The sequence below is a fragment of the Pithys albifrons genome, chromosome 19 (assembly GCF_047495875.1).
Source record: "Pithys albifrons albifrons isolate INPA30051 chromosome 19, PitAlb_v1, whole genome shotgun sequence".
Taxonomy (NCBI): Eukaryota; Metazoa; Chordata; class Aves; order Passeriformes; family Thamnophilidae; genus Pithys; species Pithys albifrons.
This window is the reverse complement of record NC_092476.1, coordinates 6517200-6544306: the sequence shown is the minus strand read 5'-3', so window position 1 is coordinate 6544306 and position 27107 is coordinate 6517200. Positions and strand designations below refer to the sequence as shown.

Genomic DNA, 27107 nt, shown 5'->3' with positions numbered 1-27107 from the left:
CGTGGGCGGAGGGAAGGCCGGGCCGGGCCGGGCGAGCCCCGGTTTGACAGGAGGGAGGCAGGGAAGGGAGGGAGGCAGCGGAGCCGCCGGCGCGGGGATGGCGGTAGCAACAGCGCGGGGAGCGTGAGCGACAGCCCTGCCCGGCCCTGCCCTGCCCAGCCGGGCCGCACCATGGGCAGCGCCGACTCCAAGCTCAACTTCAGGAAGGCGGTGATCCAGCTCACCACCAAGACCCAGGTGAGGGCCGCCATCTCGGGCGGGGGGCGAGGGGCGCCCCTCCATGTCGGCAGCCGGGGCGGGCTGAGGGGGCCGGCGCTGCCCACAGACACCCCCGGGGCTGCGGGGACAGAGGGGCGGCCGGGCCGCTGCCCCCACGGCCCGGCTCGGGAGAGCGGGGCCCGAGCGGTCCCTGTGCGGGTCCCTGTGCGGGGGGACAGGCCCGGCGGCTGCGGACACGGCCGGGCCCCCCAGCGAGGCCCGGCCCGAAGGCCGCGAGGCTGGCGGAGTCTGGGCCGGCCGTGCCCATCACCTGTCACCTCCATCTCCAAGGGGTCTGGGCCGGCCGTGTCTATAATCTCTCACCGCCATCCATCGCCAGGGCACCGCCGGGCCCCGGGGCAGCTGGCAGGGCCCAGCCACTGTCACCGCCTCTGGTGACATCTTGTGCTTTGCTGAGCAGCGTCCTGTGCTAACAGAACAGACGCTGCTGTCGGGAGGGATGTCACAGCCCCCGATGTATTCAGCTGCAGGTTTACATCACCACAAGGTGGTTTGCCCGTGCTCCCTCTTCTGTATCTTTTTCCCCCCCTCCTGAATAATGGGTGGAGGGCCTTGCCCTGTTTTTCGGTAGTAGCTGATGGAAAGGCTGATGGCCAGACATGCTGTTTGCAGCAGAGTCAGTTTCCATCTGTGACCTGTGAGATGATGCTTTATTTCTGCAGTCTGCCGAGGAGAAGGAGTTAAGTGAAGGTCAGGGCTGTGTGTAGGGAGAGTGGCTGCCCAGAGCTCTGACAGATGTTGTGCCTGTCCTGGGGTTTAGCTTAATTTTTGTCCTGACTAGAGAGTCCAGAAGCAACAGCACACTGGCAGAAAATTAGTGGCCTGTCCTTCTGTCTAAGGAGCAGGGGGATTTTGTTCTTTTGAGAAGTCACATCTGGGGTTCTTCTGAGCTACAATGGAGCACAGCTGTTACAATCCACCTTTGGTGGTGAGGCAACAACAGCTGCTAAGAAAACCTGGGGTTGATGGCATAAAGATAGTTAACAATGGGGAATTACTTTAGAAGAAAAGAATGTGGATGCAAAGGGGTAAAGGGTTATAGGAGAACATCTGTGAAAACTCAAGAGATGAAGGCTACAAATGGGAAATGAATTATAGATGGTAAGGCTGTGGAAGAGCCTGGAAAAAACATACTTGTACTTTCTAAAGCAGTATCAGTTCTAGCTGTATTGCTCAGGAATTACTTTTGTGAATATATTCTTAAAAACCTCCAGTTGTGGAAGATTCTACAACATCCCTAGGTAAAGAGAAGTGAGTGAATTAATATTTTGAGGGATTCTTCCAAAGTCTTTTCTGCATGCCACATAGTTCAGAGTGCTTTTAGCTTTAGACTGCCCTTTCTTCATGGGGAAACATGCTTATAAAGTGAGACTGGAAGTTAAATCAAGCCTATAGGGATCTGCCCAGTCTGCTGTTCACAAAGAAAATCCTGTATGAGGCAATCGCTTGGATCAACAGCCAAGAAGAGAGCACTTTCCTTCCCTGGCTTACCGACCTGTGTAATGAAGGAAGGTTTACTGGGGCCCCAGATAAAGGCAGGAGCAAAATCTTCATTCTTGGCTGGATTCATTTCCCATCTCTGTGGTCTAGGTGAGACTGCATGTGGAAAAAGGGTGGGGTGTGGGCGCTCCCATGTTTACACACTGTAGAAGGGCACTGGTGTTTGCTTGTGCAGAACGCGTGACTGGCTCTCCTGGAGCCTTCTGGTCTCCTACCAGCAGCAAAACCTCCACATACCCACCTGGTCCGCGACACCCTGGATCCAAAACCAGGCAGCAATAGTGGGCAGAGCCAAATCCTTCCAAGCTGTTGGCTCACAATATGCTTTGCTTCCTCAGCAGCATCTCCTGGTTTGCAGCTTTCCCCTCTGACATCGGGGAGGTGGACAAATAGATTTTAGTCAAGTCATCAGTAACATGAAACCATGAGCTTAAAATGCACAGTGAGGTGTTCCTAAGGCTCTGGTGGGAAGAAGTGGTTGAGCAGAAGGCACTGTTCACTCACTGGTGAAGGCTCAGAGTTGGCACTGAAGTTAAATTTTTCTTAAAAATAAGTTCTTATAATCATCGGGCTTTTAATTAAAAAAATGAGTGCTCCCATGTGAGGATTTAAAAATTAAATAAATTAAATATGTATATAAGGAACATAACAGTTGAATGCTTGTAGTACACGTAGAGCCCAGAACTTGGTAGTGGAACCAGGTGTGGACGCAAATGGAATTGACTTAATTGATTTTTCTTAACTGCCAAAGAGGAACTCTGAAAGTGTAAGAGTATTAAAAAAAATCACTTCAGAATGATTTCAGTGATTAAAAAGGGCAGTAGTACCAGGAGGAAGGAATTAGCTTATGCCACAGATGTAAATTTATAATCACACATGGGGAAATTGGCTTTAAGATTTTTATATGATATATGTTACATTACTCTGCACACCTTTAATTGGTAGGACCCATGTTTTTAATAATAAACCAGATGTGCTTTATAGTAGAGAATGTGTGAGTCCTCCCGAATTGCCCATAAAAGTGCTGTTTACTTAACAGGTGTAGGGAAATGGATTGTGAGTTTGGCAGAGCAGGGATCTGGTCTGGGGAGCCTTAAGTGCTGGGGAGGCACCTTTTCTTTTTCCAGTCGGTTGGGAATCCTGCCAGCAACTGACTGGAAGGTAAATTTTGATCTTGTGAACCAGCTAGTTAGGTTTTAATGCTAGTTAGCCTCTGCTTTGGAAGAGACAGGAAAGATCAAACACAAGGGACAAACTCTAGTCCTTTCTATTTTCCCGGTGTGGAAATGCAGGAGTACAACAGGCTGTTAACTTGAGCCTGATAAAAGCACATCTTGCTCTTGGAGAGAGGTCGGTCTGGCAGCCCATTTCTGGTGGTGCTTGAGCTTGACTCAGCTGTCCAAGTGTCTCAGGTTGATCAAAAGCAAAGTTGTCTTAAAAGCAAAGCTGTAACTAACACTTCACACAGCTGGCTTTTGTCCTGGGCTTTCCCTGCCAGACTCCTACAAATCCCATTTTCCAGTTTGCTTTGCAACACTGTCTCTGCTGTGGGAGCAGAGAAGTGGTGGTAGACTCGTGAAGTCTCTCCTTGATTCTGCACTGCTGAGTGCAGGGATCCTAGGAGAAAATTTACTATTGTTCCAAAATGTGTGGAGCTGCCATCCTTGGCAGCAGGGATGAAATCTTGTTAGTTATTAATATTTAGAATAAGTCTGTCCTCAGGCTTTTCTTTTGCACAGTGGCTCACAAACAGGTGGTACAAAGGTGTGTGAATTGCCTCAAACTAATCCCTGGCCCTGCAGCATTGCCTGAACTAGAGCTCAGTCGAGTGCTGCATGAATGGTCATTACATGCCACAGTTCTGCCTCCTTTGGGGTGGAAAGGATCATGTTGCTGTTACATATCACATGAGCTTGTGCAGTGCTGTCTGGAAACCCTGGGCAGGGATGGGGCACTTGCTCTGCTGTTGAGTCCCAGGAAAAGGAGTCCCTGCCCCAAACACCTCGCTGCCTTGGCCAGTGGGATCTTAGTTGGAGTGTTGGCAGGAAGCAGAAGGAGAATGCAGTGAGCAAGACTTGTGGCTGCTTGTTCCTTTGCTCTCTGGTGATGGTTTGCAGGAACCTTAGAATTAGTTTAAAGACAGTCCTCCTGTTGGGGAAACTGTTGGAAATGGGTATTCCATATAAGTTGTAAGGGTGGAGAGCTTTCAGTTGGGTGGAGGTGCAAACAGTCCCCTTGTCTGAGTTTGTGAGGAACAATGTCTGAAAAGGAAAGTGAAGGTGATGCTGGCATCAGGCTGAGGACAGTAACGAATTGGCAAGGCTGTGTCTTTGGAACTTTTCCTGTTTTTAGGTCATGGTCAGCTGCACTCTGTTTTCCTGCTTCCTGTGAGGTGGTATCCTGTTTGCCTGGGAATTGCCTGCTCAGGGCTGTGATTGTCTGCTCGGTATCTGGCAGGAGGCTTGCAAACCATCCTTCTCTGGCTCCTGCAGTGTGTGTGGTGTGCTTCAAAGAACCTGAAACCCAACACTTACAACTATTAGGAAGTAAAAACCGGAGGTGTCCGGTGGGACTGGTGTCACCTTTGCTTGGCCAGCATGTGGGTGGGAGCTCTGTACACCTTGCCCCAGTGAACTGAAGGCAAGTGTCTCCCTCTTTTCCCACTCTAAGATGTCACATCACCGTGGCTCTGCCCACTGTGTTCTCAGCAACACTGTGGGCTCCAGTCACCTCATCCCTTCTGTGTGGAGCTTGGTTTGAGCAGCACCCTCCCTCTCTGCTGGTCAGCTTTGTACCTTCAGCAGCCTCTCTGGGGGGTGTATGGGGGTCAGGAACTTCCTTTGCTCTCCAGACGTGCCAGTTGCGTTTCCAGAGTGCAGACAATCAAACTACTGATCCCTTAATTCTTCTGGCAGTGATGAAATTCTTATTCTCATTGCACTGCTCGTAAAGAGCTTGGTTGTCTGCACTGTGCTGGAGGAACCTCAGACTCTTTCTTACCTGTGCTGCAGCTCCCTCCCAGAAAGAGGACAGGTCTGTGCTGATCAGGAGGATCCAAAGCAGCCCCAGGTCACAGCATTGGTGAGGATTCAGCTCCTCGTGAGGTCTCCAGCTAAAGGGCTGTCATGGCTAAGTTGCTGTGGGATTTGTGACTGCAGCATGTGCTGTACGAACACTTGTTCCTAAATCTTGACATTTCCAGATGAAGATATCCCTGGCTGGTGAACAAGACTGTTCTAGGTCTGTATTTCCCTTCTCAGTGAGCTGGATACAGGCTGTTGTGTAAGCTCAGCATGAGGAAATGGATGTTTAGATCCCCAGAGATGCTGCGTGCAGAATACAATCAGCTTAAAAACAGCCAGTACTGTTCTATCAAAGAGATGAATATTATGTGGATTGAGTAGCTTCATGATGCCAGACTGGTAATTAAAACAGAGGGACAGTGGGGATGTGAGTATCTCAGTACTGAATCCATGTCCCAGGATTGTACATGGGACACCATCTCTTGAAGAGGAGCTGACTTGATGCAGCTGTTAAAAATGAAAGAAAACAGAGTTTTAGCATAATCTGGTAGCCAAGATGGCAGCCAAGACATTAACAGGGCTGCACATCCAGTATTGCAGTTTGGGTAATCCTGTACTTCTCCACTCCATGGGACTTTGTGTTCTTCAGTCCGTGTTGTGTTGCCATCTGTAAAACAGCATCTGTGTTCAACCTCTGAGAAGGCCTCGGGCTAGTGGGAGGTAAAGGGATCGGTGTCTGCTGAGGGAAATGGTTGTCTGCTTCCCCTCCAGATGAGAGTGAAGCCATTATTTATGCATGATGCCCAATTAGCAGCAATTGCTGCTCGCTGTTGTTGGTGGGAGTGGCTGTGGCAGGCGGCCAGGATGTACATGTGGCAATTATAAATGTGGTTGTGGTGTGTGGTTTGAAATGGGTGTAGGAAGTGTAGGATGTTTCATGCATTACATAGATCAGATTTCCAAATACTTGGCTCTTTTTGAGCAGTGCAGTTAGAGATGAGATGTGCACAATAGCTTTCCTTCCATCAAGTAGTTCATGCTCAGGTAACAAAGAGTACAGCTCCTTCACGTGCTCGGGAAGCTGAAAGTCAGGCTGTGAACACTGGGCTATTCCTACAGATCCCCTCTGAGGAGCTGTGATCTTGAATATTTCCATTTGGAAAAAGTTGCTCTTCCTTCAGGAAGAGGTTTAGTGCAAGCTTGCTTTGATGGCCAGGTGATAACATGGAGGTTTCAGCACTAGAACAGAATTTAAGAAGGTACCTAAACATGTGTAGTGTTCTTTTGGTTTTGTTTTTGGATACTGGAGAGTCCCTTGGGCTGGTTCATTGCATGGCTGGGAGGACCAGGACCAGCAATAAACAGGCTCTGCAGCACTGAAGCGTTAAGGCAGAGCTGCAGGGCAGTAACCTGCTGTGCCAGTCTGGGGGCAGCCAGCCCCTCTCGCTCTTTGGCCTTTGGTGGTAGTGACACATCACCTGCCCGTGGGCTGGGTCTGTTGGTTCACGAGGTGACAGCACTTCTCTGTGTCAGAGCAGTGAATGAACTCTTCCCCCTGAGTGGTGTTTGAGCTGCATTTAGAAACAGCACAGAACTGGGCAAGTTTTCTGCCTACTCCAACAGAGCTGGGAGTGGGCAGGAGTTGTTTAAATTAAACACACATTCATATTTTCGCCCCTTTCCCATCTGACATGGTAGACCCACCCACAGAGCTGATTATTGCCCTTAGTGAGTGCTGCTGTTTGCTTTGGAGCTGGTGCTCATTGCAGGCAGGAGGCTCCTCCTCACCCCAAACCAAGGGCTGAGGGTACTCAGGTCTGTGGCTCTTCTGACCTGACCAAGCATGCCACCATACCTTGGCATGGTTGGGAAAACTCCTGGAAAAGCTTCTGTTTTATTCTTCTGGCTGATGCAGTTGGGCACATGAATGTCTTGCTGCTTACCCCCACCTGAGGGAATGCTCAGTTTGGGAGATCAAAGCATCCAAAGCCCTGGGAACAGAGGCTGAGGTACAAAACCCATTGCCAGTATGTTTTATTGAACCTCTTCTGTGCCTGGTCCCACCCCCAAACCAGGCATAATCACTGGTATTTGGACCTCATGGAGTGATTGTTCTGCTTCTGTAACCATGTTTGTCTCTCTGCAGCCTGTGGAGGCCACTGATGATGCCTTTTGGGACCAGTTTTGGGCAGACACAGCCACGTCAGTGCAGGATGTCTTTGCCCTTGTACCAGCTGCAGAGATCCGAGCAGTGAGAGAAGAATCGCCTTCAAATTTGGCGACTTTGTGTTACAAGGTAAGGTCAGTTCTGTCTTATTGCTTGGTGCTGTGCTGGCAGGGAGGTGTCCCTGGATCAATAGCACTGTGGCTCCCAAGGGGAGACAGGTGCCATGTTATTGCCTTGTACCACACAATGTGCTTGTTTGTCCCTGTCTCCTCCTAAGGGTAAACCCTCAGCCCTTCCTCTCTTGGAAGACACCAACCACAGCTGGCGTTTGATCACTCTGGAGCCTTTTTCTTCTTGTTCCCTTCCTGTGTTTTACTTTTTCCTCTTGGGTCTTGTCTGCTTCCTTCTTTGTGAACTTTGTACCTAGGATGCATATTTGTGGTGAGCCTGATAGATCCAATTCCTGGTCTGTATCTTATTGCACCAGTCTGGCTTCAAGTTGATAAATGGCAGAGGGATGTGGAGACTGTCACTCCACGAGGGAGGTCTTAAGACTTTTATTCCTTCTGCTGTGATATCAAAACATTTCTGGTGTTGCCATGTCCTTGGGACAAGGGACATTGAGTCACAATTTCTATCCTGCCAGATTTGGCAAATTGTCAGGTTGGTGAACAACAGCGTGAGATTTATTCTGTCTGGGAAAGTGCAGGTGTTAATAATGCTTCTGTTTTGAGCCATGCAAGGATTAGACTTGAATTTGTAGTTGGAAACACTTGGAATGGCATTTTCCCAGTTTTAAATGGTTGTTACCATCCTGTTTTTCTTTCCTGCTCTACAAACTGTGAATGAGACCTACTGAGTCATAGTGAAGCTATGTCTGTCTGTGAGTTGTGCTTCAGACAAATGAATGTGTAGTGGATACTTGAGAAAAAATACAAACATGAGGAAAAACTGAATGCTTTTTCCCTTGTACTGTCTTCTGGCAATCATCAGTTTGGGACTTGAGAAAGGCTTAGGAGACCTGTAGTGATTATGTAACACCTTTGTTTCTTCTTTCTCCCAAAACCAAGACTAAAATATGTGCTCTTCTCCCTACTGAAAAGAGATGTTTTGGGAGACCTTGGGACTGCAGGACTGTTTATCCATGAGCCCTAGATCCTGGGATATCTGTGTCATAGGAGCCTACAGACTCCAGCAGTGCCTTTGCCAGCCTGAAGGCCCTGACCTGTGCCATGTGCCACTGGCTTAGCAATGCTGTGTGTTTGTGGGGAGCACAACAGCGTGGCAGAACTGTCATTTACAGTCATGGCTAGAGATTCAGGCTGTACAGTCATAAAAGTGCCTGAAAAATCATTGAGCTCAGTCAGAGTAGTGTGTGACAGCCTGGGACAAACAGCATTTAAATACCCATTAATGCAGTGACGCAGGCTGGCAGAGTCAGTGACCCAGGCAGTCTGCCATGGAAATAAGCAGGGCCACATGACCTCATGAATTAAAAAGCAGCAAGGTGAATCCTTGCTAAATGTTTTGGCTTTCATTTCCCCTCTGTTTCCCCTTGGGATGAGGGAGTAAGAGCAAGTGGGTGCAGCTGTTGGGGGAACAAGCTGCCTTTTTCTGTCTGTGGGTGAAACCTCCTGCCGCTGCCTCCTGGGGCTGTGGTTGCTGGTTGGTGAGACCCTCATCTATTCTGAAAAGCCCAGTGACTCTCCATTGGCAGTTTCAGCAGCGATTGCATGAGCTGCAGAGTCTCAGCCCAGAAGCTCTTTCCAGAGCAGTTCTGTTCACAGGGACAGTGGGGAAACTCTGGCTACCACCCTTCTCTGCTGCAGACCTTGACAGATGCTGCTGGGGGCTGTATCCCTATGCTCAATAGTCACAGGCAGCTTACCTCCCACCTCCTGAGTCAGGAGAGGTCCCTGCTGTAGTCACAGCAGCACAGACAGATCTGTCAGACTGTGTTTCTGTGTGATCATCCCCTGCCAGCACCTCACACCGTGCAGTGCAGTGCTGCTGCATCTCTGGCACTGTGGCTGATTAATCTGATCTGCCCTTTCAGTGTGTGGTGTCATGGAGCAGTGCTGGAAGAAGCCTTCTGGTGCTCTGGCTGTTTGTGTCACGTGGCACCACACGTGTGCTGCATGGATTAGTCCTGGCATTTGAGGTCTCTTGCAGTGGAACAGTAGAAATTCAAGGAGTTCTGTTTAAGATCATTAACCCTATTTCTGCAGTGTTTCAAACAGCATCACTGCCTGTACCATTAAACTGAGAGAAAATGGACTCCAAATAACTGCTTATAACTGTATGTGAAGTTGCCAACAGCAGGACAGACCTGCCCAGCTCTTGCTACGTTGTGCCCAGGCTAATGATACCTGTCTTGATTTTGTTTTCTTCAGGCTGTGGAGAAGCTGGTGCAGGGAGCAGAGAGTGGCTGCCATACTGAGAAGGAGAGACAAATTGTCTTGAACTGCTGCCGGCTCCTCACCCGTATCCTGCCATACATCTTTGAGGACCCAGACTGGAGAGGCTTCTTCTGGTCAACTGTCCCTGGCGCTGGCCGAGGAGGGGTCTGTCTCTTGGCACTTATTCTTCTTTCTGGAGGGTGATGGGGAGGCTGCAATGAGGAGACACCATGTACATTTGGGGGCTGCTTTATTCCAGTTGGTCAGAAATGAGGTGGCACCTTCTAAATTCTTTCCCTTCATTTGATTCTTGCTGTTCTTCCTCTCACCCTCAGCTGCTTTGTTCAGCACAGGTTCCTGCATCATCTGAATGTTTCGCTTGGGTGTGTAGCTGTTGGAGAGCACTGGTATGTGAGGAGATGTGAATCTAAACGATCATGAGAGCTGTACTAAAGGCTGTATGACTTTCTTAGACTGAAATGACCTTGTCCCATTAACCAAAGCTGATTTAAGATTCAAGTCAAACTGCAACATAGTGTTGTTTCCACAGATTTTACAATGTCACAGGTAAAGTGGGCAGTGCCAGAGAAGCTCTTGGCATCATGACTCAATACCCTGCTTATGAACTGAGTGGTACAGTTTTCACCAGGGGCCTAAACTGAGAGATGCAGCCCACATCTAAGCAAGAGTAGTTAAAGAGTTAGGTAGTGTTCCTAGCCCTGTATAACCCTGGAGAATATCTCAGCTTCCCCACATTTCTCTGTCTGGAGAGCAAACACAATAGTGTTCTTCTTCATCTCTCAGAGGAGTGGAGTGGAAGTGCCTTAGGGTCTCCTGCAAGTAGGAGAAACAGCACTGAAAACACAGATGAGTTAGGCCAGGAATATGCATTTGCCTGCTTGCTCCCTCAGCAGCTGCCTGCTCTGTGGATAGAGAGCCCTCCTATGAGTATCTGATCTGCAGGTCAGTGTGGCTGTACTGAAGAATGTGGTTCCCTTGAGTGCACTGAAGTATCTCTGGGGACAGTTAGAGAGGATTGACAGTGGTTACAGAATCACAGGATATACTGAGTCCAACTCCTGGCCCTTTGCAGAACCATCTTCAAGAGCCATGCTGTGTACCATAGAAAATCACTGAACACTTCTTGAACTCTGTCAGGCTTGGTGCTGTGACCCTCAGGTCCCTTTTGTGGCACTGCCTTCCAGCATCACATTTCCCAGTCTGTCCATACATCCCGGGTTGCCCCATCCCAGGTGCAGAATCCAGCATTTCCCCTTGCTAAACTTTGTATTAGTCCTGTAATTTGTCAAGATCTCTCTGCAAGGCCTCTCTGCCTTTGAGGTAGTCATAAACTCCTCCCAGTTTTGCATTATCTGCAGACTTGCTCAGTGTCCCTTCCAGTCCTGTGCCGAAGTCGTTTATGAAGGTGTTGTAGAGCACAGGGCTTAAGATGGAGCCCTGTGGAACCCCACTAGTGACAGGTCACCAGTCTGATGTCACCCCAGTCACTGCTACCCTCTCTGTTCAGCCTGTGAGCCAGTTGCTCACCCACTGCATGATGTATTCGTCCAGCTGTATTCTGGACATTTTGTCCAGAAGGATCCTGGTTGGTACTGTACAAAATTGCACCTTGTGCTGTCTCTGTCTGTCACCTCTAATCTGCTTCACCTGAGGCCACTTCAAGGGGAGGTCCTGGGTGGTAGAAAGGGAAGTCTTTGCTAGTCCTGGTCTGTGATGTGTGATTGGGAGGGTGGTGGTTGCCCATCCTTTCATTCCTGCAGGGGCCAGGGAGTGCTGGAGAGGCTTAACAACGGAGTGGCTTGTTTTGGGAAGGAACATGCAGTGTTCCTGGTGCTCTGATCCAACCAGGCTGCTGTTACTCCTGTTTTTCCACTTCGTTCAGCACCTAGAGGAGAGAGTTTCTCAGCTTCAGAGTGGTGGGGTCACCCCAAGGCTATCCAGCCCTGTGCACGTGTGCTGAGCTGGGGAACCCTCCTGCCCTGCTGTGCCCCCTGAATGCGGGTGGAGCTGTTGTGGTTCAGTGTGCTCACCATGTGTAGCTGTAGGGCTGGGATAACTAATATGGCCCTGAGACATTAGGGAAGCTGGGGTCATGTCTAATCTAGGGGCATCAGCTTTGCTGCTGAAGGCTGATTTCTCTCAGGGAGCTAAAGATGATGGTGTGGACCATTAGGAAGTATCTCTGTGCTTGTCCTTTATGTGCTTCATCATGCAGTGATGGATGGCAGAGCTCCCAGAGCATGGATCCTCCCACCTCTAAGGGAGCCTGTATTGTGTTCAAATATACTGGTTTGTAGTGTGTCACCCATTTTGGGAGTGGTGATAACCAGAGCCTGCAGGGATTTTTTTCTGGCAGTTGAGGTGATCTTAGGAAAGAAATCCCTTTGGATGCTAATGCTTATCATTTCATCTCTTGCCATGAGCTCAAGTAAAAGCATCTTAGCTGGCTGCATCCATCCTCTCTGTGCCTCTCCTTACATCCCAGATCAGTTTACAGAATCCTTCCTGCTGTCACCGTCAGAGCCACACAGAACATTATCTCTGGTAGCTGCCTGCTATGATTTAAGAGCTGTGTGCTGTGCACAGGCTGACAGAGGCCTGGCTGAGATAGATAAGCTCCTGCCATTCCTGCGCCCTGCCTTTCCCTGCAGCACCTGTGTGTGGTGGGGAAGGCCTCCCATCCAGGATGCTCTTTGACAGGCAGGATCTGGCAAGGTTTCCCATGGCAACGTCTGCAGCGGAGTAGCCATGCGTGATTTGAGTGATTGCTTTGAACGCTGGAGATGGCAAATCCTCTCTGCTGTTGTGCTTTCTCTGCTGTGGCAGGCTGAGGTGGCCCTTGTGTGATGCACAGGTTTTACACCTTACTGCTGCTGATGGGCTTCTTCATATTGATGTCTCTGTGCATCATCCAGATCACCTTCCTTCATGACTGTAAAGCTCCCTTCTCTGTAAATGCTTCCCTTTCCTTTTGTCTTCAATGAGTCAAGCATCTCCATGTGGCAAGGTCCATCCAGTGCTACTCTTCTGCTGCCACGACATCTGTAGGCCTTTGTCTGCTCAGTCTAATGTCTTTAAAGAGCTTGTTCCTGTTTAGTCATCACTGTCCAGGGGGAAATTTCTTTCCTGTGCTGGCTGCGTTTTTTGTGTTCCTCTGTCTTGTTCCTTTGTAACGTCTTGCCTCCCTGTGTGTTTTTGGAGAGTGTATCTTCTCTTGCTGTGTTACTGTGTTACTGGTGTTCCTGTGTGTGCTTTGCTGTCACTGGACTGACAATGCTCTTCTGTTTCTCTCTTCAGGGAGATGAAGATGATGAAAATGCCCGGCCGCTGGCCGAGTCGTTGCTCCTTGCTGTCACTGATCTGCTCTTCTGTCCTGACTTCACTGTGCAGAGCCACCGGAGGAGCACAGTGGTGAGTTAAATCAGGAGATTATCTGCAGAGAGGCAGATTAGCTGCATGGTGGAAACCTCCAGCAGCTTCCTGCAAACCTGCAGGCAGGAAAATAATGGAGTTGCCAAGATTGGACCCACAGTGTCTAATATTGATCAACATTTTGAGTTCACTGTGTGGCGTTTGTGCCCTATAAAACAGGTGTTCTGAGACAGCTGGAAGAGTTCCAAATGGAGTGGCTGGCAACTACCCCCACACTACAGCTCACCTCTCAGGAAAAGGTGGTTGTGCTGGAAAACAATTGTTCTTCTGTTGTTGCCAGTAGAGCAGAGACCTTTAGCATCTTGTTCCTTTCTCTGGCAGTTTAGTGCTGTCTGGGGCAGAAAGCAGCTGTTTGCCTGATCTGAATGATTAGATTGTCTCTGTTGTGTCTTTCCACCTCCTCTCCCTCTTTGTGTCATGGCAGCAAAGACATTTAAATGTGTTCTGGTCCTTACCATGAGTGTCTGTACCTCAGAGGACTTCCCTGAAGTGGGAATTTTCTACCAGGTGTGCTGAGAACAGATTGTGGTGCATCTCTGTTCCTCCCTCTCTCCTCAGTACTGACTGGTTTTTGTAAGTCCACTGTAAACAAAAGTGGGCAGTCCTCCTTTTTAGTGTAGCTCTGATGTAAACTAAAAATGAGCATGCTAAACCACTGTGTATTTGATGGCTGTAAAATTCCCTGACAAACCTGAGTACTAAATTGATTGCTTGAAGCTTCTGAGTAGTTGAAAGAGTGTTGAAATCTGTCACCTGAGGGTGACGGGGCAAGGCTGGATCAGAGCTAATGTGCTAAGAGTAAGTGGGAGTGGGGTTGAAACAGCTGGACTTGCTGTTTAGTATTGTGACTTGGAATGGATTGCACAAGTCAGGATGAAAATGTTTTTTCCAAGGAGAGTCTCCCCCCACCACCTGCACCTGTGATTTTTCCCTTGGCAGCAGCCAGACTGGTTTTTCAGGGCTCTGGGCAACTAGAATTACACTGAGATTGTGAATGATTTATGTTCCTTGCTGTTGACTGCCCATCTGCTGCCTGCAAACCTCTGTAGCCTTTGCTGAGCTGGCTTCCCTCCCTGGGCCTGGTCTGACTGCAGGTTAAGAGCAGAGAGATGGGTGCCACCACCTCATGTTCATGGCAGGGCATGTGACCCCAGAAATACAGGTCATGGGGATATTTGCTGAAGCAGCACTGAATAAAGAGGAAGAGTAAGAACTGTGAGGGAATGGGCAAAGAAGAAGAACCAAGACTAACCCATATTCTTTCCCTGTTTGTCCTCCCACTGAAGTCAGCCCTTAAGTTATGGCTAGAGATCAGAGCTCCCTCCATCATGCACAGTGCCTGCATCTCTCTTACCCCTTACTCGCAAAGGCTGAGCTCGTGGAAAACATCAGCACCTGCTTTTTTAGGTCTGGGGACCTGCTGCACAGTCCACTGTCTGGATGCTCCTCTTCTGGTTTCTTTGCTAGAGAGAGTGACTGAACTGCCTTGAGTACCTCCAGTGCTGCCAACTCTGGCTTTTAACTTCTGTGATCCAACCTCCTGTTTCTCCCACAGGACACAGCAGAAGATATCCACTCAATAGACAGCTGTGAGTACATCTGGGAGGCAGGAGTGGGCTTTGCCCATTCTCCACAGCCTAACTACATCCATGACTTGAACAGGTGAGAGCTTCTGCAAAGGCAGAAGGGAAAGAAACTGGGCTCAGGAGAGGGAGATCTGAGGGAGATGAGCTCTCTTTGCCTCGTTGAATATCTGTGATTCCCAAGGGGCTTTCTGCTTGCTCCTTTCTGAGCTAACAGGACTGGCAACACAGCAAAAAACCCAGCTGACCTTTTGAATACCTTTTGTATTATGATATGGGAATCAGGTGTCTGCAACAGGAACTGGATAAACAGTGCTGTTCTGGAAATGCCTGGGAGCTCTGTACTGGATTTCTTTTTTGTAAGCAGCAGTTCTGCTGAGCTTTGTGCCAGTGAAAGCAGTATTGCTTAGGAAATGAAGTGAGTTTAGGTCTCTCTGGGGAGGACTTTCTAGATGGGACTGAGCCTTCCTTATGTGCTGCTGTGGTAAGTGATTGTGCCTCCTGCTCCATGCCCTGACGGCTTCTTCCCTTCTCTCAGGACAGAGCTGCTGAAGCTGCTGCTGACCTGCTTCTCCGAGGCCATGTACCTGCCTCCCTCCTCAGACAGCAGCAATACCAACCCCTGGGTACAGTTTTTCTGCTCTACAGAGAACAGGTGAGGGTGAAGGGTGGGGGCCTGGGTGCCAGGGGGAGAAAACCCTTCAGATCTCTTCCATGGAGTGTGTTGGTAATGGGGTACCATAGAACTTGCTACCTCGAACATTCAGGGGCTGTTCCCTGCTGTAGACCGAATTCCCTTGGGATGGTGTCATGGCACTGCAGCGGGTGGTTGTGTTGGATGAATGCTGCCCTCTAGTGACATTGTCTCCTGTGGGACTTCCAGCTCCTCAGGTGACACTCACCTGGGAGAGCACAGATCTGGCTGAAGGCAGACAGTTTTGTCTTTCCACGGGCTAGAAAGCATTGACGTCCTTTCCCCTTTTCACTCTGATGCACAGGATTCCTCTGGGAGGCCACATGGCCTTTTTCATCTCCCCCTCTCCCAGCTCTAGTCCAGGAGACCAGCTGGACTATGGCTGCTCAGTCATGGGTCACTGTCACAGGCTGGAGAAGATGATTGTGTTTTATCATGTCCCCCAGCTCTTGGGGATAGACATGCCTGTCCCTCCCTAAAGGCAGCATCTTTATTTTCCTGCTTTTGCCTTCTGAGAGTGTTTTCTCCTCCTCAGACATGCACTCCCGCTCTTCACCTCTCTCCTGAATGTCGTCTGTGCCTATGACCCAGTGGGTTATGGGATTCCCTACAATCACCTGCTTTTCTCCGACTATCGTGAGCCGCTGGTGGAGGAGGCGGCCCAGGTGCTGATTGTCACTTTGGACTATGACAGCTCCACCAGTTCAAGTCCCACTGTGGATGGCACGACCACTGGCACGGCCATGGATGATGTGGATGTGAGTGACACTTGGATCTGTGTTTGCTGCTCTCCTGAACTCCCTGGGCTCCTCTCACAGTGGCTTGGATTGAATGTCGAGCTGTAGGGCCCAGCACTGCTCCTCCCCCTGCAGTTTGCTCTCTCTGGTCCAGTCCTGCTTCAGTCCTGTAGGTCACTAAACACCTGTACGTGACCAAAACACTAGATTTTGGTTGCTGACTTGAATCAGGAGCATGTAAGTGAAAAGCTTCTGACTTTACTATTCCCTGCAGTGCTCTGTCTCCTTGCATTTAAACTGTGTCTCATTCAGAGCATAAAGCTGAAGTGAGAGACATTAGTGGTTACACTTTGACTTCCTGAATAAGCCTTGTTGCCGGTAAGCATTTCCCTCCTTTTCTTTGAATGCAGCCTCCTGGACCAGACAATCTATTTGTGAATTACCTCTCAAGGATACACCGAGAGGAGGTAAGTGCTCCATCCTGCACTTTTTCCTGTCTGATTTCATGCTGATTGCATTATCCCTGGGCCCACCACAGTCTCTTTCCTGGTCTGTTGTCAGGATTTCCAGTTCATCCTGAAAGGAGTGGCTCGCTTATTATCAAACCCGCTGGTCCAGACCTACCTGCCAAACTCTGCCAAGAAGATCCAATTCCATCAGGAACTCCTTGTCCTCTTCTGGAAACTCTGTGACTTCAACAAGGTGTGGATCTGCTGAGTTTTGCCCCACCTTGCCTGGTGTGGCTCTGGCTGGACTAATTCCTGGGGAAGGGTTGTGGTGGGTAGTTAGCAGTGGCTCTGGGGTGCTGTGGTCAGCAGCACTGCTCCCTTCTGCAGGGGCTGGGGTTTGGATGTGGGAACAGCCTGTGAGAGTGGCTGTAGCTCCTGAAGGTCCATGCTAGAGCAGGTATTATAACAATTACACAAATAACGCTGGAATTCACTGGCCTTTCTAACATTCTTGAGAGACTAATTAGTTTAAGGGTACCTGTCCTGAGTCCTGGAGATGGTGCAGGAAACCAAATATGCTTGTGATTATCTGAAATCCTCCCCTTTCTTGCAGAAATTCCTATTCTTTGTGCTGAAGAGCAGCGATGTTCTGGACATTCTTGTCCCAATCTTGTACTTTCTCAATGATGCCAGAGCAGACCAGTGTAAGTTGGTTATTTTCAATATTTGGGGTGATTTGTGCTTTGCAGTTGAGCTAGAATGCTTTTAAGATACTTCCTCTCTACCACTTAGATGTGACAGCATCTCAAGTGTGTGTTCCTGGCCTTCTAAGACATGAAGTGGAGTTCAGTTAGTTGGATTTTAATGTTCGTAACAGACTAGAAGCAGAACATGATCTATCCCACAACACAGGGAAGGAACATCCTTCCTTAGCACGTGTTAACTTGTGTTGAAAACTGTGTCCCTGATCCCATGAAGAGGGAGAAATGAGCAATCTGCTCTTGCCTTGGGAATAAATCAGGCATAGCTCCATCACTGCAGTGGAGATAAATGAGATCTTCCTTACTATGGTGAGAAGTTTATATCAAGAATATCATGAAGAAAAGTGTGGTCTATCCAAGGCTTAATGCTGTAGTGGGCCCACAAATGTGCTTGGGAAGGACCCTGGTACAGACAACAGAGGGAGCTCTGTGTGGGATATCCCTTATCAGGATGGTTTTTTTCAGTTCCACAGTGTTACTCCACTCTCCTCACTGCCCCTCTGTTTTCACTGCGATGTATGGAGTTTTTCTGATTTTTTTTCCTTGCAGCACGAGTGGGCTTGATGCACATTGGGGTCTTTATCCTCCTGCTTCTCAGTGGGGAGCGTAACTTTGGGGTTCGCTTGAACAAGCCGTATTCTGTCCGAGTGCCTATGGATATCCCTGTCTTCACAGGGACACATGCAGATCTGCTCATCATAGTGAGTATAGCTCCAGCACTTCTCCTCTGACCCTCCCAGCTCCTGCTTCAGACCTCCTCAGATAATTGTCCCCCTCAGTGGACTCACCTTCCCTAGATTGGAAGCCCATTGAGTAGCTACAAAGTGTGTGGGATGGATCCAAGCAGTGATAGGATCTTTGCACACTGTGATGTGTCTGGCAGGATGATCCCAAAGAATAGGATTCCTGATGGTTCTGAACTGGTATCTGAAGGACACTGGGACTGGTATGAGTGGGATGAGTGCTTAGCCTCTGCCAGAGTTGGTTGTAGGTGTGGTAGGCAGGAGATCTGGCTCTGTCCCAGGTAACCAGGGTTGTGTGGAGCACATCTGTCAGTGGGAACAACAGCAATACCAAGCTCAGCCCTACAGCTTTGGGTTGCTGCAAGGTTTCATTCATCTTTCAGTCTGCCCACAGCACTGCCTACAAACAGCTGTGTGCTTTGCAGTACCAGCCTCTGGTGTTCCCTCCTGTCATGTTAGTGCTTGTTTGCCAGAGCAGAATCTCTCGGCAGCTTCTGATAAACCTCTAAAAGGATATTCCCATTAGGAGTAGGAAGAAACCTGCCCACCATAACTGCGCTTGACACAATGTGTTTTGCTATTACATTCCATTGATCTCAGATCATCTCTGTGTTTTAATTATGCTCAGGACTTCTCTACAGACATGCCAGCTAGAGGTGGGAAGGCCACAGTTGGGAATGTCTGAACTGGTTACAAGGCACTTGAACCTTTCCATGTCTGGGGGTGTAGTTAAAAATAGGACAAACATTTGAGTTAGAAGTTCATGCTGAAATCACCTGTAAAGTTCTGTAGCTTTTCAAAGAGCTGTCATAAGGGTTCAGAGTAAAAATCCATTGGAAGTAAAGATATCTCTCACTTCCTGGTGGTTTAGTTTTGTCTCTGGCTGCCTGAACATTGTGGAGCAGCTCACAGTCAGTTTCTGTTTGCGGTATTGTAGAGCCCTAATCACATTCCCAAGGGATTCCTTGCAAATGAAAGCTTGTACTCGTGGAGCACGAGCCTGCAGTGAGAGCAGCCCTCCCCACCTGTGTAATTGTGGAGTGTGCAGGGCCCTGCCTAGGAAGGAATGGTGTCAGGAAGCGATTAGTGTGGGGGTGGCACTGGTTTTGGTTGAGAGGGTGCTTTCAGCAAAGTCCTGCCCTGCTCAAGAACTCCTTCCTTCCACAGGTCTTTCACAAGATCATCACCAGCGGGCACCAGCGGCTGCAGCCTCTGTTCGACTGCCTGCTCACCATCGTAGTGAACGGTGAGCACTGTGGGGTGAAACCACAGTCTGCAGCAGGGACAGCACAGGTTGCTCTCACTCCCCTCTCCCTGCACCCCTAACTGTGTCCCCCAGCACTGCCCAGTGCCTGCAGCTGGACACTCATCTGTTCCAGTCCATTCTGGAGGTGCCAGCTGCAGGGTCAGATGGGGCAGAGTTGGAGACAGCAGAATCTGGAGCTCCACTGCGGTGGCAGAATTACATTAGCCAGCAGGCCTGGTGTGTTTGTCAGTGCTGTTCCTTTCCAGCAGGGAGTGCCACCTCCCTACAGTGGCAGTGGCTTCCCTTGGGCTGAGTGTCCAGATGGCTCCAGTTGTGAAGCTTTTCAGGAGGTGGAGCAGAGATGTCATTATTAGTGTAAAACTAAGCAAGATCCTCTAAAAGCAGCAATGCTTCCTTTTACTAGGCAATATCTCTGTTTCACTTCTTTTATATTTGGAAATGCTTCTATGAAACCCTGTTGGGCTCAGCTATTCCATGAGATTTTCTCAGAAGTGCACAATGGAAAGGTGGTAAAAGCAACATTTTTAGTGGTGTATTTTTGCAAATTAATATGCCTTGGTTCCTTCTCCAGTTTTCATTTGTTCGCCTTCCACAGTATCTCCATACCTGAAGTCTCTCTCCATGGTGGCTGCTAACAAGTTACTGCATCTCCTGGAGGCTTTTTCCACCACCTGGTTCCTGTTCTCTGCTGTCCAGAACCACCACCTCGTTTTCTTCTTACTGGAAGTTTTCAACAACATAATTCAGTACCAGTTTGATGGTAAGAGACTGACTGCTGTATTTAGTGGGTTTGCACTAGTTTAGTCCAAGAGAACATGATGGAAGTTCAGAGAAAGTCATAGCAGATGAGAGGAGGTGAGAAGCACAGAAATCAGCTACACAAAGACTTGCCTAGGATTGAGGAGTTGGGTTAGTAAGTAATCAGTGTTGGGTCCTGACCCAGAGAAATTGGGTTAGAGCAAAATGACATGACAGCTAATTGTCAGCACTACCTCAGCTTCCTGCAGGCCAGAAGGTGAGATGGATAGAGGGGAAGAAGAAGAGAAAATGAGTGTGTAACACTGAAGTTGTGACTGGCTGGATGCTGCTGTGAAACTGCTCATGTTGCTCAGCAGTGAAGATGATGTAAATGTTTAATCTTGGCTAGTAACCTTTTTTTCCAAAATAGGTGCTAAAATGTTGTTTAACTTATCCTTTTTCTTCTCATTGTTTGAATATCCCTCTCTAAGCCATTCCTTGTCAGCCTTCCAGCCTGGGAAGGATTTCACTGAATTTTCTGTACTGTTTTGTAACGGATAAGAGGATATTGAGCTCTGCTCTTTCTTCCCTGTGCCATTGCCTTTGTGGGTGGAAGCAGGGCTCTGTGAGCTTGCAGAGTCTCTGCAGTCATGCTTTGTGTACACAGCAAGCTGGGCTGTATTGGCAGAGCTCTTTGGGCCTCACTTATCCGCTGGTTTTGTTGGTGTGATTCCCAGGGAACTCCAATTTGGTCTATGCTGTTATCCGCAAGCGGAACGTGTTTCACCAGCTGGCCAACCTGCCCACAGACTCCCAGTCCATCCAGAAGGGTCTGCAGCGCAAGAAGAAAAGCCCTGAGCCCATTTCTCGCACCAACTCCCAGGACGGGGTCTCCATGGAAGGGTCACGTCCTGCTGCCCCTGCTGAGCCAGGGACACTGAAGACCAGTCTGGTGGCTACTCCAGGTGAGATTTAGTTTACCTTTGGAGCAGGAGAGAGGCTTGTTTTCTCTGTGAGATACGGTGTGGGCTCACCCTTTCGCTGGGTGTGGAGAGATTAAGAGTTTACATCTGTGAATAACTTCATTGCCTTTCAGTCTGAGTTTCAGATCAGTTTGCCCAAGCTGATCACAAACAAACTGCCTTGAGTTTTTCTCCTCTCAGGTTTAGTGTCCACGTGGCCATTTGTCCTAATCTTGACCTATTGCCTCAGGTTAACTATATCCATGTAAAGCTGTGTTCCCCTTGCATTGGAGAGCACTTTCCTTGAGACACACTATAGGGGGAGCCCCCTACACGGAGCTGGGTTGTGGACTGGTGGTCAGAAGAGCTCCAGCACAGCAGACATCAGAAGGCTTGATCAGAAGGCTCACATCTTAAGGAGTTTATTCAAGATAGGTTAACAGACAGTTCTCATAGCTCATAGTAGAAGAAGTTAGTTCCTATTACATTAGATCTAGATCTGACTCACTCTCACATCCTAGTAAATCTCTCTCTCTCCACACCTTTTAAGCACTCTCATATCCAACATGCCAACACATAATTGGTTAACCAATTCACCTTGCATACATCACAGCTTCTCATTGGCCACAAGCCACCACACATACTCCAAGTAGCTCTGTTCTCTTTAAGGTAGAACTCCAAAACAGCTTTCCGTAAGGGATGCACTTACACTCACCCCCACAACACACTCCTTTGGGGTAGTGAAATCAAGGCTAGATCTTGCTTATCCTGTTGGAAGGAGAGCATTTCCAACATCAGCAGAGATACAGGGTCTCTGTGCATTGTAGGGTAGAGAAGAACGCCCTGCTTTTAAGCATATTTAATTCAGTTGTGTTTCTGAGCTTTTCCTCTTTTGACCACAGGAATTGACAAGCTCACAGAGAAGTCACAGGTGTCAGAGGATGGGACCATGCGTTCCCTGGAGCCTGAGGCTTCCCAGCTCTCCCCAGAGGGAAACGCACCCGCAGCCCTGAGCGATGTGGAGTCCTGGAGTGGGGTAAGGCCAGACAGTGGTGTGCAGGGAAGGTCTGGGGTGAGGAATGAGCAAAAATGGAGGGCTTACAGGACAAGGTCTGGTTGCCCCATTGAAGAAAGGCATTGCATTAAAGGTGATGTGTGCACGTGCGTGGAGCTGGGAAACAACGTGGTTCAGGAGTGGTGTTGCATCATCTTGGGTGTTTCTTGTTTGTGCTGGTGACACGAGCTGGAACACACGAGTGAGCTTACTCCAATGTGAACACTACTAACAGAGCAGCAAGGGCATAACTGCAAAGGGATGTATTCCTGTTCCTGAGGTTTTCAACTTGGGTTCTTGCTGCTGTTTCTTTTTTCTCTCCCTTCTGGGATGGAGAGGTCTACCAGAGTCTTCTGTTTACTGGTGAACCATGGGTTCCCATGACGGCTTGACTGAGGTACTGCCCTCAGAGTGGCTTTGAATAACCTGGAATAAACAGAATATCCCAGGACTAGTTTTACTTACCCTTCCTGGCCTAGCCTGGTACCAGGTGAAGGCCCATGGTCAGCAAGGTGTCTTAAGCACACAATTAATTATGTTGTCATTACGTGAGAACGTGCAGAAGAAAAGTTTTCTTCTTCCAGCAGCCCATGAAACATAATTGTGGATAATTCTATCTGTGTCCAGCAGCTGGCTGGAGCTGTTCCCCAGTCAGAAAAGAACTAGCACAGCACTGTCAGCTTCCAGTGGGTTCCAGCACAGCTCTACCCCAAACTGGCTGTTTCTGACTGTGAAGGTGACGTGTGAATGAGTCCATGCATGTGGAGGTGCAGGATGGCTGTTGGAAGAGAGTGCTGTTCCCATTTGTTTTGTAGAAAAGTCAGCTCTAGGTTGTAGTAGTGAATGGTCAGTGCATTGCTAAAGGGAAAAACCTCTGCATTTTCACCTTGTGCAGAGATTGATAAAGATTTTAGAGGCTTATTTCCTTTATTCCTGCTATGAATATGGAAAGCCAGGTTGAGTGTGTCATTCCTCGAGAGGCAGGAGTTGCCAAAAGCCCACCCTTGGAAAAATGCTCTTTAAGATATTCTAAGAGGGACACCAAAATTCCATTGATACTCAATAGACAGTGGCTGGAAAAGCTGTGGGGAGCATTGACAGTAAGTAGATTGTATTTCTTGCTCTTAAGTGTGATGTGCTTTTGTTTATTTGTTGTTTCTTTAAAAATAATATTTATTGATAGGAGACATCACATTCCCGGCGGGATCGAAGGCGACTCTCTAGTGCATCCTCCGGTGGACAGTGGACTCCAACTCCTGACTGGGTAAGGGCATCTGGACAGAGGAAATAAATAATGAGGAAAAGAGTTGTGGCAGAAATGCCTCACAGTTCCCCTTCCCTGCCATCCAGAATTCTCCCAGAGCAGCATTTCCTCACCGGGAATGCCTTTGACTTGTGGTCAAAGCTCTGGAAGTTTACTAACATCTGCAAAGAAATATTTTGGTTTACCTGTTCTGAACCAATGCCCCACTGATCTCACCAAGTGCTTCATAATTCTAGTGCTCCAAGATTTGTGCTATTGCTCCTGTGCACTTAGTTCATCCACCAGCTTCATAATTTTTGTAAACCTCATTTCTTGCAGAGATTGCAGAGACAGCTGTAGAAAAACAGCTAATGCAGTGCACTGATTTCCCTGATGCTTTCCTACCTGCAGGTGATGTCTTGGAAGTCAAAGCTTCCCCTGCAGACAATCATGCGGCTCTTACAGGTGCTGGTTCCTCAGGTGGAGAAGATCTGCATTGACAAGTAAGTAAATTTTTGGAGAGGAAGGGCTGTGCAGTGTGTAAGGAGTTCTGTGAGTTTGGCAGAGTTTGAATTTGGAAGGCCCCAGGGGAAACCTTGTAGAGTATGATTGAAAGCATCATGGGCTCAGCAGAGATGTTATTTTCCTTGCCAAACATCCTGTTGGTCTGACCCCTTCTCCACTCTCTTGACAGAGAGGGTGTGTGTTCTGGCTGGCCACAGTCCCTGACTCTGTGTCTGTTTGCTTAGACTGATACTGTGCTGCAGAAGTTCTGGGGGTGGCTGTGGGCCATGCTGAGGATGTTCCTGGTGTGTCTCTTCACAGGGGTCTCACAGATGAGTCGGAGATCCTCAAGTTCCTGCAGCATGGCACCCTGGTGGGACTGCTGCCAGTGCCACACCCCATCCTCATCCGCAAGTACCAGGCCAACTCGGGCACTGCCATGTGGTTCCGCACCTACATGTGGGGAGTTATTTATTTGAGGTAAACCAGCTGGCTGCACTCTGACTTGGGCTTTTCCAGCCTGGCTTTCGGGGGTCCTGCAGAGAGAATTGCATGCACTTGGCCAGCTCTGGATTGCCTCGTATTTACGGAATAGGAAGATGTTGTTCCCTTGGAAGAGATTAGAGTGAATGAGCTGCTCCAAAACTTTGAGGGGGTGACATGAAGGGAGTTATTCTGGGAGTATTGCTTGTTTGGGAACAGGGAGCAGCAGGGAACAGAAAAGCTGCCTAGGGGAGGCTAGTGCAGAGATTTCATGCAAAGCTCTGGCTTTGTGGGATGTTGTAGATAACTGTCATCCCTTTCAGGTGCATTGTCTCTCCAGCAGTGATTTCCTTTTATGCAAAGCTGAAGGTGTGCTGTGTAGGCAGCTCTTGTAATCTTGGCTGGGAAATTTGAATTCTGTGTACCCAGCCACAGGGAGTAGTAAAGTAGCTCTTGTCTTTCTCTCCCAGGAATGTGGATCCCCCAATCTGGTATGACACAGATGTGAAACTGTTTGAAATTCAACGGGTCTAAGAGAGCACTTACCTCTACTAAGAGAAATACACTGGATCTAAGGACTGCGGTGTGCTGCTTCATCACAGCTATTCCTGCATTTCACATCCAGCTGAGAGACCAAAAGGACAATCACTTCATTTACCTCCCTGTCATTTAAAGCTTTAATTGGGACCTGCTTGGACATCCCTCCCCCCCAGCTCACTTCTCTTCCCTCACCCTTCACCACGAACCTTGAGTGAAAGATATCTATGGGATTGTCCATTGTTGTGGTTGCACTAGAAATCAGACTGTTCTTAGCTCCTCTGTTCCTCTTTTGCTTCTGGATGTGGTTTGGAAACCAATCTGACCCTGTCCTTGCCCAGATGAGAGTCAGCATTTAATTGGAAAAGACTAGCTGTAAACTGGGTTCAGGGGAGAAGCTGCTATTCCTGCAGGAGATGGGCTTTGGAAACTGCAGTTACTTTCACGTGGCTTCATAAAGTTTCCTGGGCATCCCTTCTGGCTGCAGGTGTCTCCCTGGTGTCTCAGTTGTATAAAGGGAAGTCTTTCCCATCCAAAGAAAAAGGGGATGATGTTGAAGAAAAGTGTATCTCAGTTTTGAGTCTCTCTACTCCTTTCCTGGAAAGCTACTTTAGGGAGTTTTTGTTGGTGTGACTGAGAAGCTTTTCCTTGGCTTCCAGACCCAGCAGCCTGTCCTTCATGGTGGGCTGTTGCACTGGGGTGTGTCTCACTTTGGAAAGCCTTGCTTAATCCATGAGAGCACACAGAGAGGAAGGGACTGGCTCAGTGAGAGCAAGGGGAAGGACCTGACTGTTAAACTCATTTAAGTCTTCTCCTGCTGACTGAAAGGACACTGTCACGTGGGTTTGAAAGGAACCATATCCTTCCATCTTTGCCTGGCAGGCTGATGCAATGCAGGAGCAGAAGGGTCTTTTGCACACTACTGTCTAAGGCAGCGGTTTGAGGGAGGCACTCAGGGAAGTTGTAGGAGGAACTTGGAAGTTGTAGGAGGAAAAGCATCTCCATGTCAGTAGGGAGTGGAGAATGCTGAGGCAAAGTTTAATTCTTCAGGACATTTTGCTAGTCACCAAGTTATTGGATCTTGAATGTATTGGGTCCCAGGCACCCCAAGTGAAGTCTGGGAAGCCAGAAGGAGAATTAGAGGGAGACCTGCTGTTCCTGAATTGGTTCAGCACTGGGGGGTTACACGTTGGTGAGTGGAGACATCCTGGGGTTTGAGTCAAATTTTATGTTCTGCAGGGAGAGGCTGTCTGAGACCTGTGTGGTCTTTAGACAATGAAATGTGAAGGATCCTGTCACGAACAGACCTTTCTCCACCGAAGCACAGTCCTTGGTGCTCTGGTGTTCAGGCTTTTGGGAGGATTACTGGCCATGAGCTGTTTGCCACTTCTTAGAACCAGTGCCATCACTCGGGTCTCTCACATTAAAGTGTGTCACACAGTCTGCGACCTTTAACCCTGGCCAACGCTTTGAAGCTGGAATGATAAGTGTGACCACCCTCTCCCAGAGAGCTGCTCTAGTGTGCTGCTGGCTCCCACTGGTCTGTAGCCAGGTGGTTTCCTCCCTTGGCCAGTAGAAAGCTGAAGTAAAACCTGAGCGATTTTTGGAAGGATAAGAAATATGTGAAATAGAGAGAGGTTATTCCCCCACCTGCCTCCCATCTCCAACCCAATTTGCCACCCAGCACTACTCCCATCCTGACCCCACCTCTGTTCAGGTGTAAACAGGGTGAGGTCTCTGTTGTACTTGGAAAATCTCTGGTATATAAGAATGTGATTTGATGGGGCCAGTCTCTGATTGTATGGCACTCGCACCTCACAGCTGGAACGGGGCATCCCATGTCCCACGCGCTTGCCTCTTCCCTCCCATGGATCTGCTGGTTCTCACGATCTCTTCCGTCCTCTCTTTTCTGCTTTGTTTCTTTGTGAGTTCCTCTGGAAGCCTTTTTGTTTGTTTCTTGGTGTTTGGAGTCTGATCCTTGTTCTGTGGGAAATCAACTTGCACTGTAAACTCTTTGCTTACTTATGGAAAGAAAGATAAAGATTAACTCAAACATGCATTTGGTTGGGTTTTTTTTCTCCCCCAGAGAGAGGTTTATAATCTTGTTTGTCTTACTCTGGGGTGATTTGTGCCACTAGGAGGCCATGGGCTGGCTTCCTCTGCATTGGTGATTTTTTTGTAATCAGAACTGAAGATTGGACTCAGAAAAATGAGCCTGAAGTGTGTGGAGTGTTTGGTTTTGGCTATTTCTGTGTTTATGGCATGAGACATCATCAAACAGGATGAAGTCTCCTGACTTTGTGAACCATGTGCTAAAACCTTTGTTCAATTGAGACCTGTAAAACAGGAATCCTGGCCCTGGGACTTCTTAGGAAAGGACATAGAGAGCTGTGGGTAAGAGTTGGAGCTGATGGGCTTCATTCCTGTCCATGCTAATCGTGTCTTCAGTCATGTTTTCAAGGTTCACTCCAAAGTCACCTGCTCTGTGGAGGATTGGTAACTTAAACCATTGTTTTATCTGTTACACTGCA

At 48.6% G+C, this 27107-nt stretch overlaps 1 protein-coding gene across 1 annotated transcript; it reads left to right on the top strand.

Moving 5' to 3' along the window:
• Positions 1-13: 13 nt before the first annotated feature.
• HID1 (HID1 domain containing) lies at positions 14-26635 on the top strand. The gene is made up of 19 exons (XM_071573750.1): positions 14-237; positions 6949-7098; positions 9363-9533; positions 12687-12800; positions 14377-14483; positions 14943-15059; positions 15634-15856; positions 16246-16302; positions 16397-16537; positions 16898-16988; positions 17595-17746; positions 18956-19034; positions 19651-19815; positions 20531-20758; positions 21658-21791; positions 22993-23073; positions 23464-23555; positions 23878-24036; positions 24510-26635. The coding sequence occupies exons 1-19, from the start codon at positions 172-174 to the stop codon at positions 24571-24573; spliced, it is 2391 nt and encodes a 796-aa protein (XP_071429851.1). The 5' UTR covers positions 14-171; the 3' UTR covers positions 24574-26635.
• The last annotated feature ends 472 nt before the right edge of the window (positions 26636-27107 follow it).

What these genes read in the sequence shown, in the direction of transcription:
- HID1 (XM_071573750.1), top strand. Translation starts at nt 172, where the DNA reads ATGGGCAGCGCCGACTCCAAGCTCAACTTCAGGAAGGCGGTGATCCAG. An exon ending in GCCACCGGAGGAGCACAGTG is followed by an intron (nt 12,801 to 14,376) that starts GTGAGTTAAATC and finishes TTTCTCCCACAG; the next exon opens with GACACAGCAGAAGATATCCA. An exon ending in AATTCAGTACCAGTTTGATG is followed by an intron (nt 19,816 to 20,530) that starts GTAAGAGACTGA and finishes TGTGATTCCCAG; the next exon opens with GGAACTCCAATTTGGTCTAT.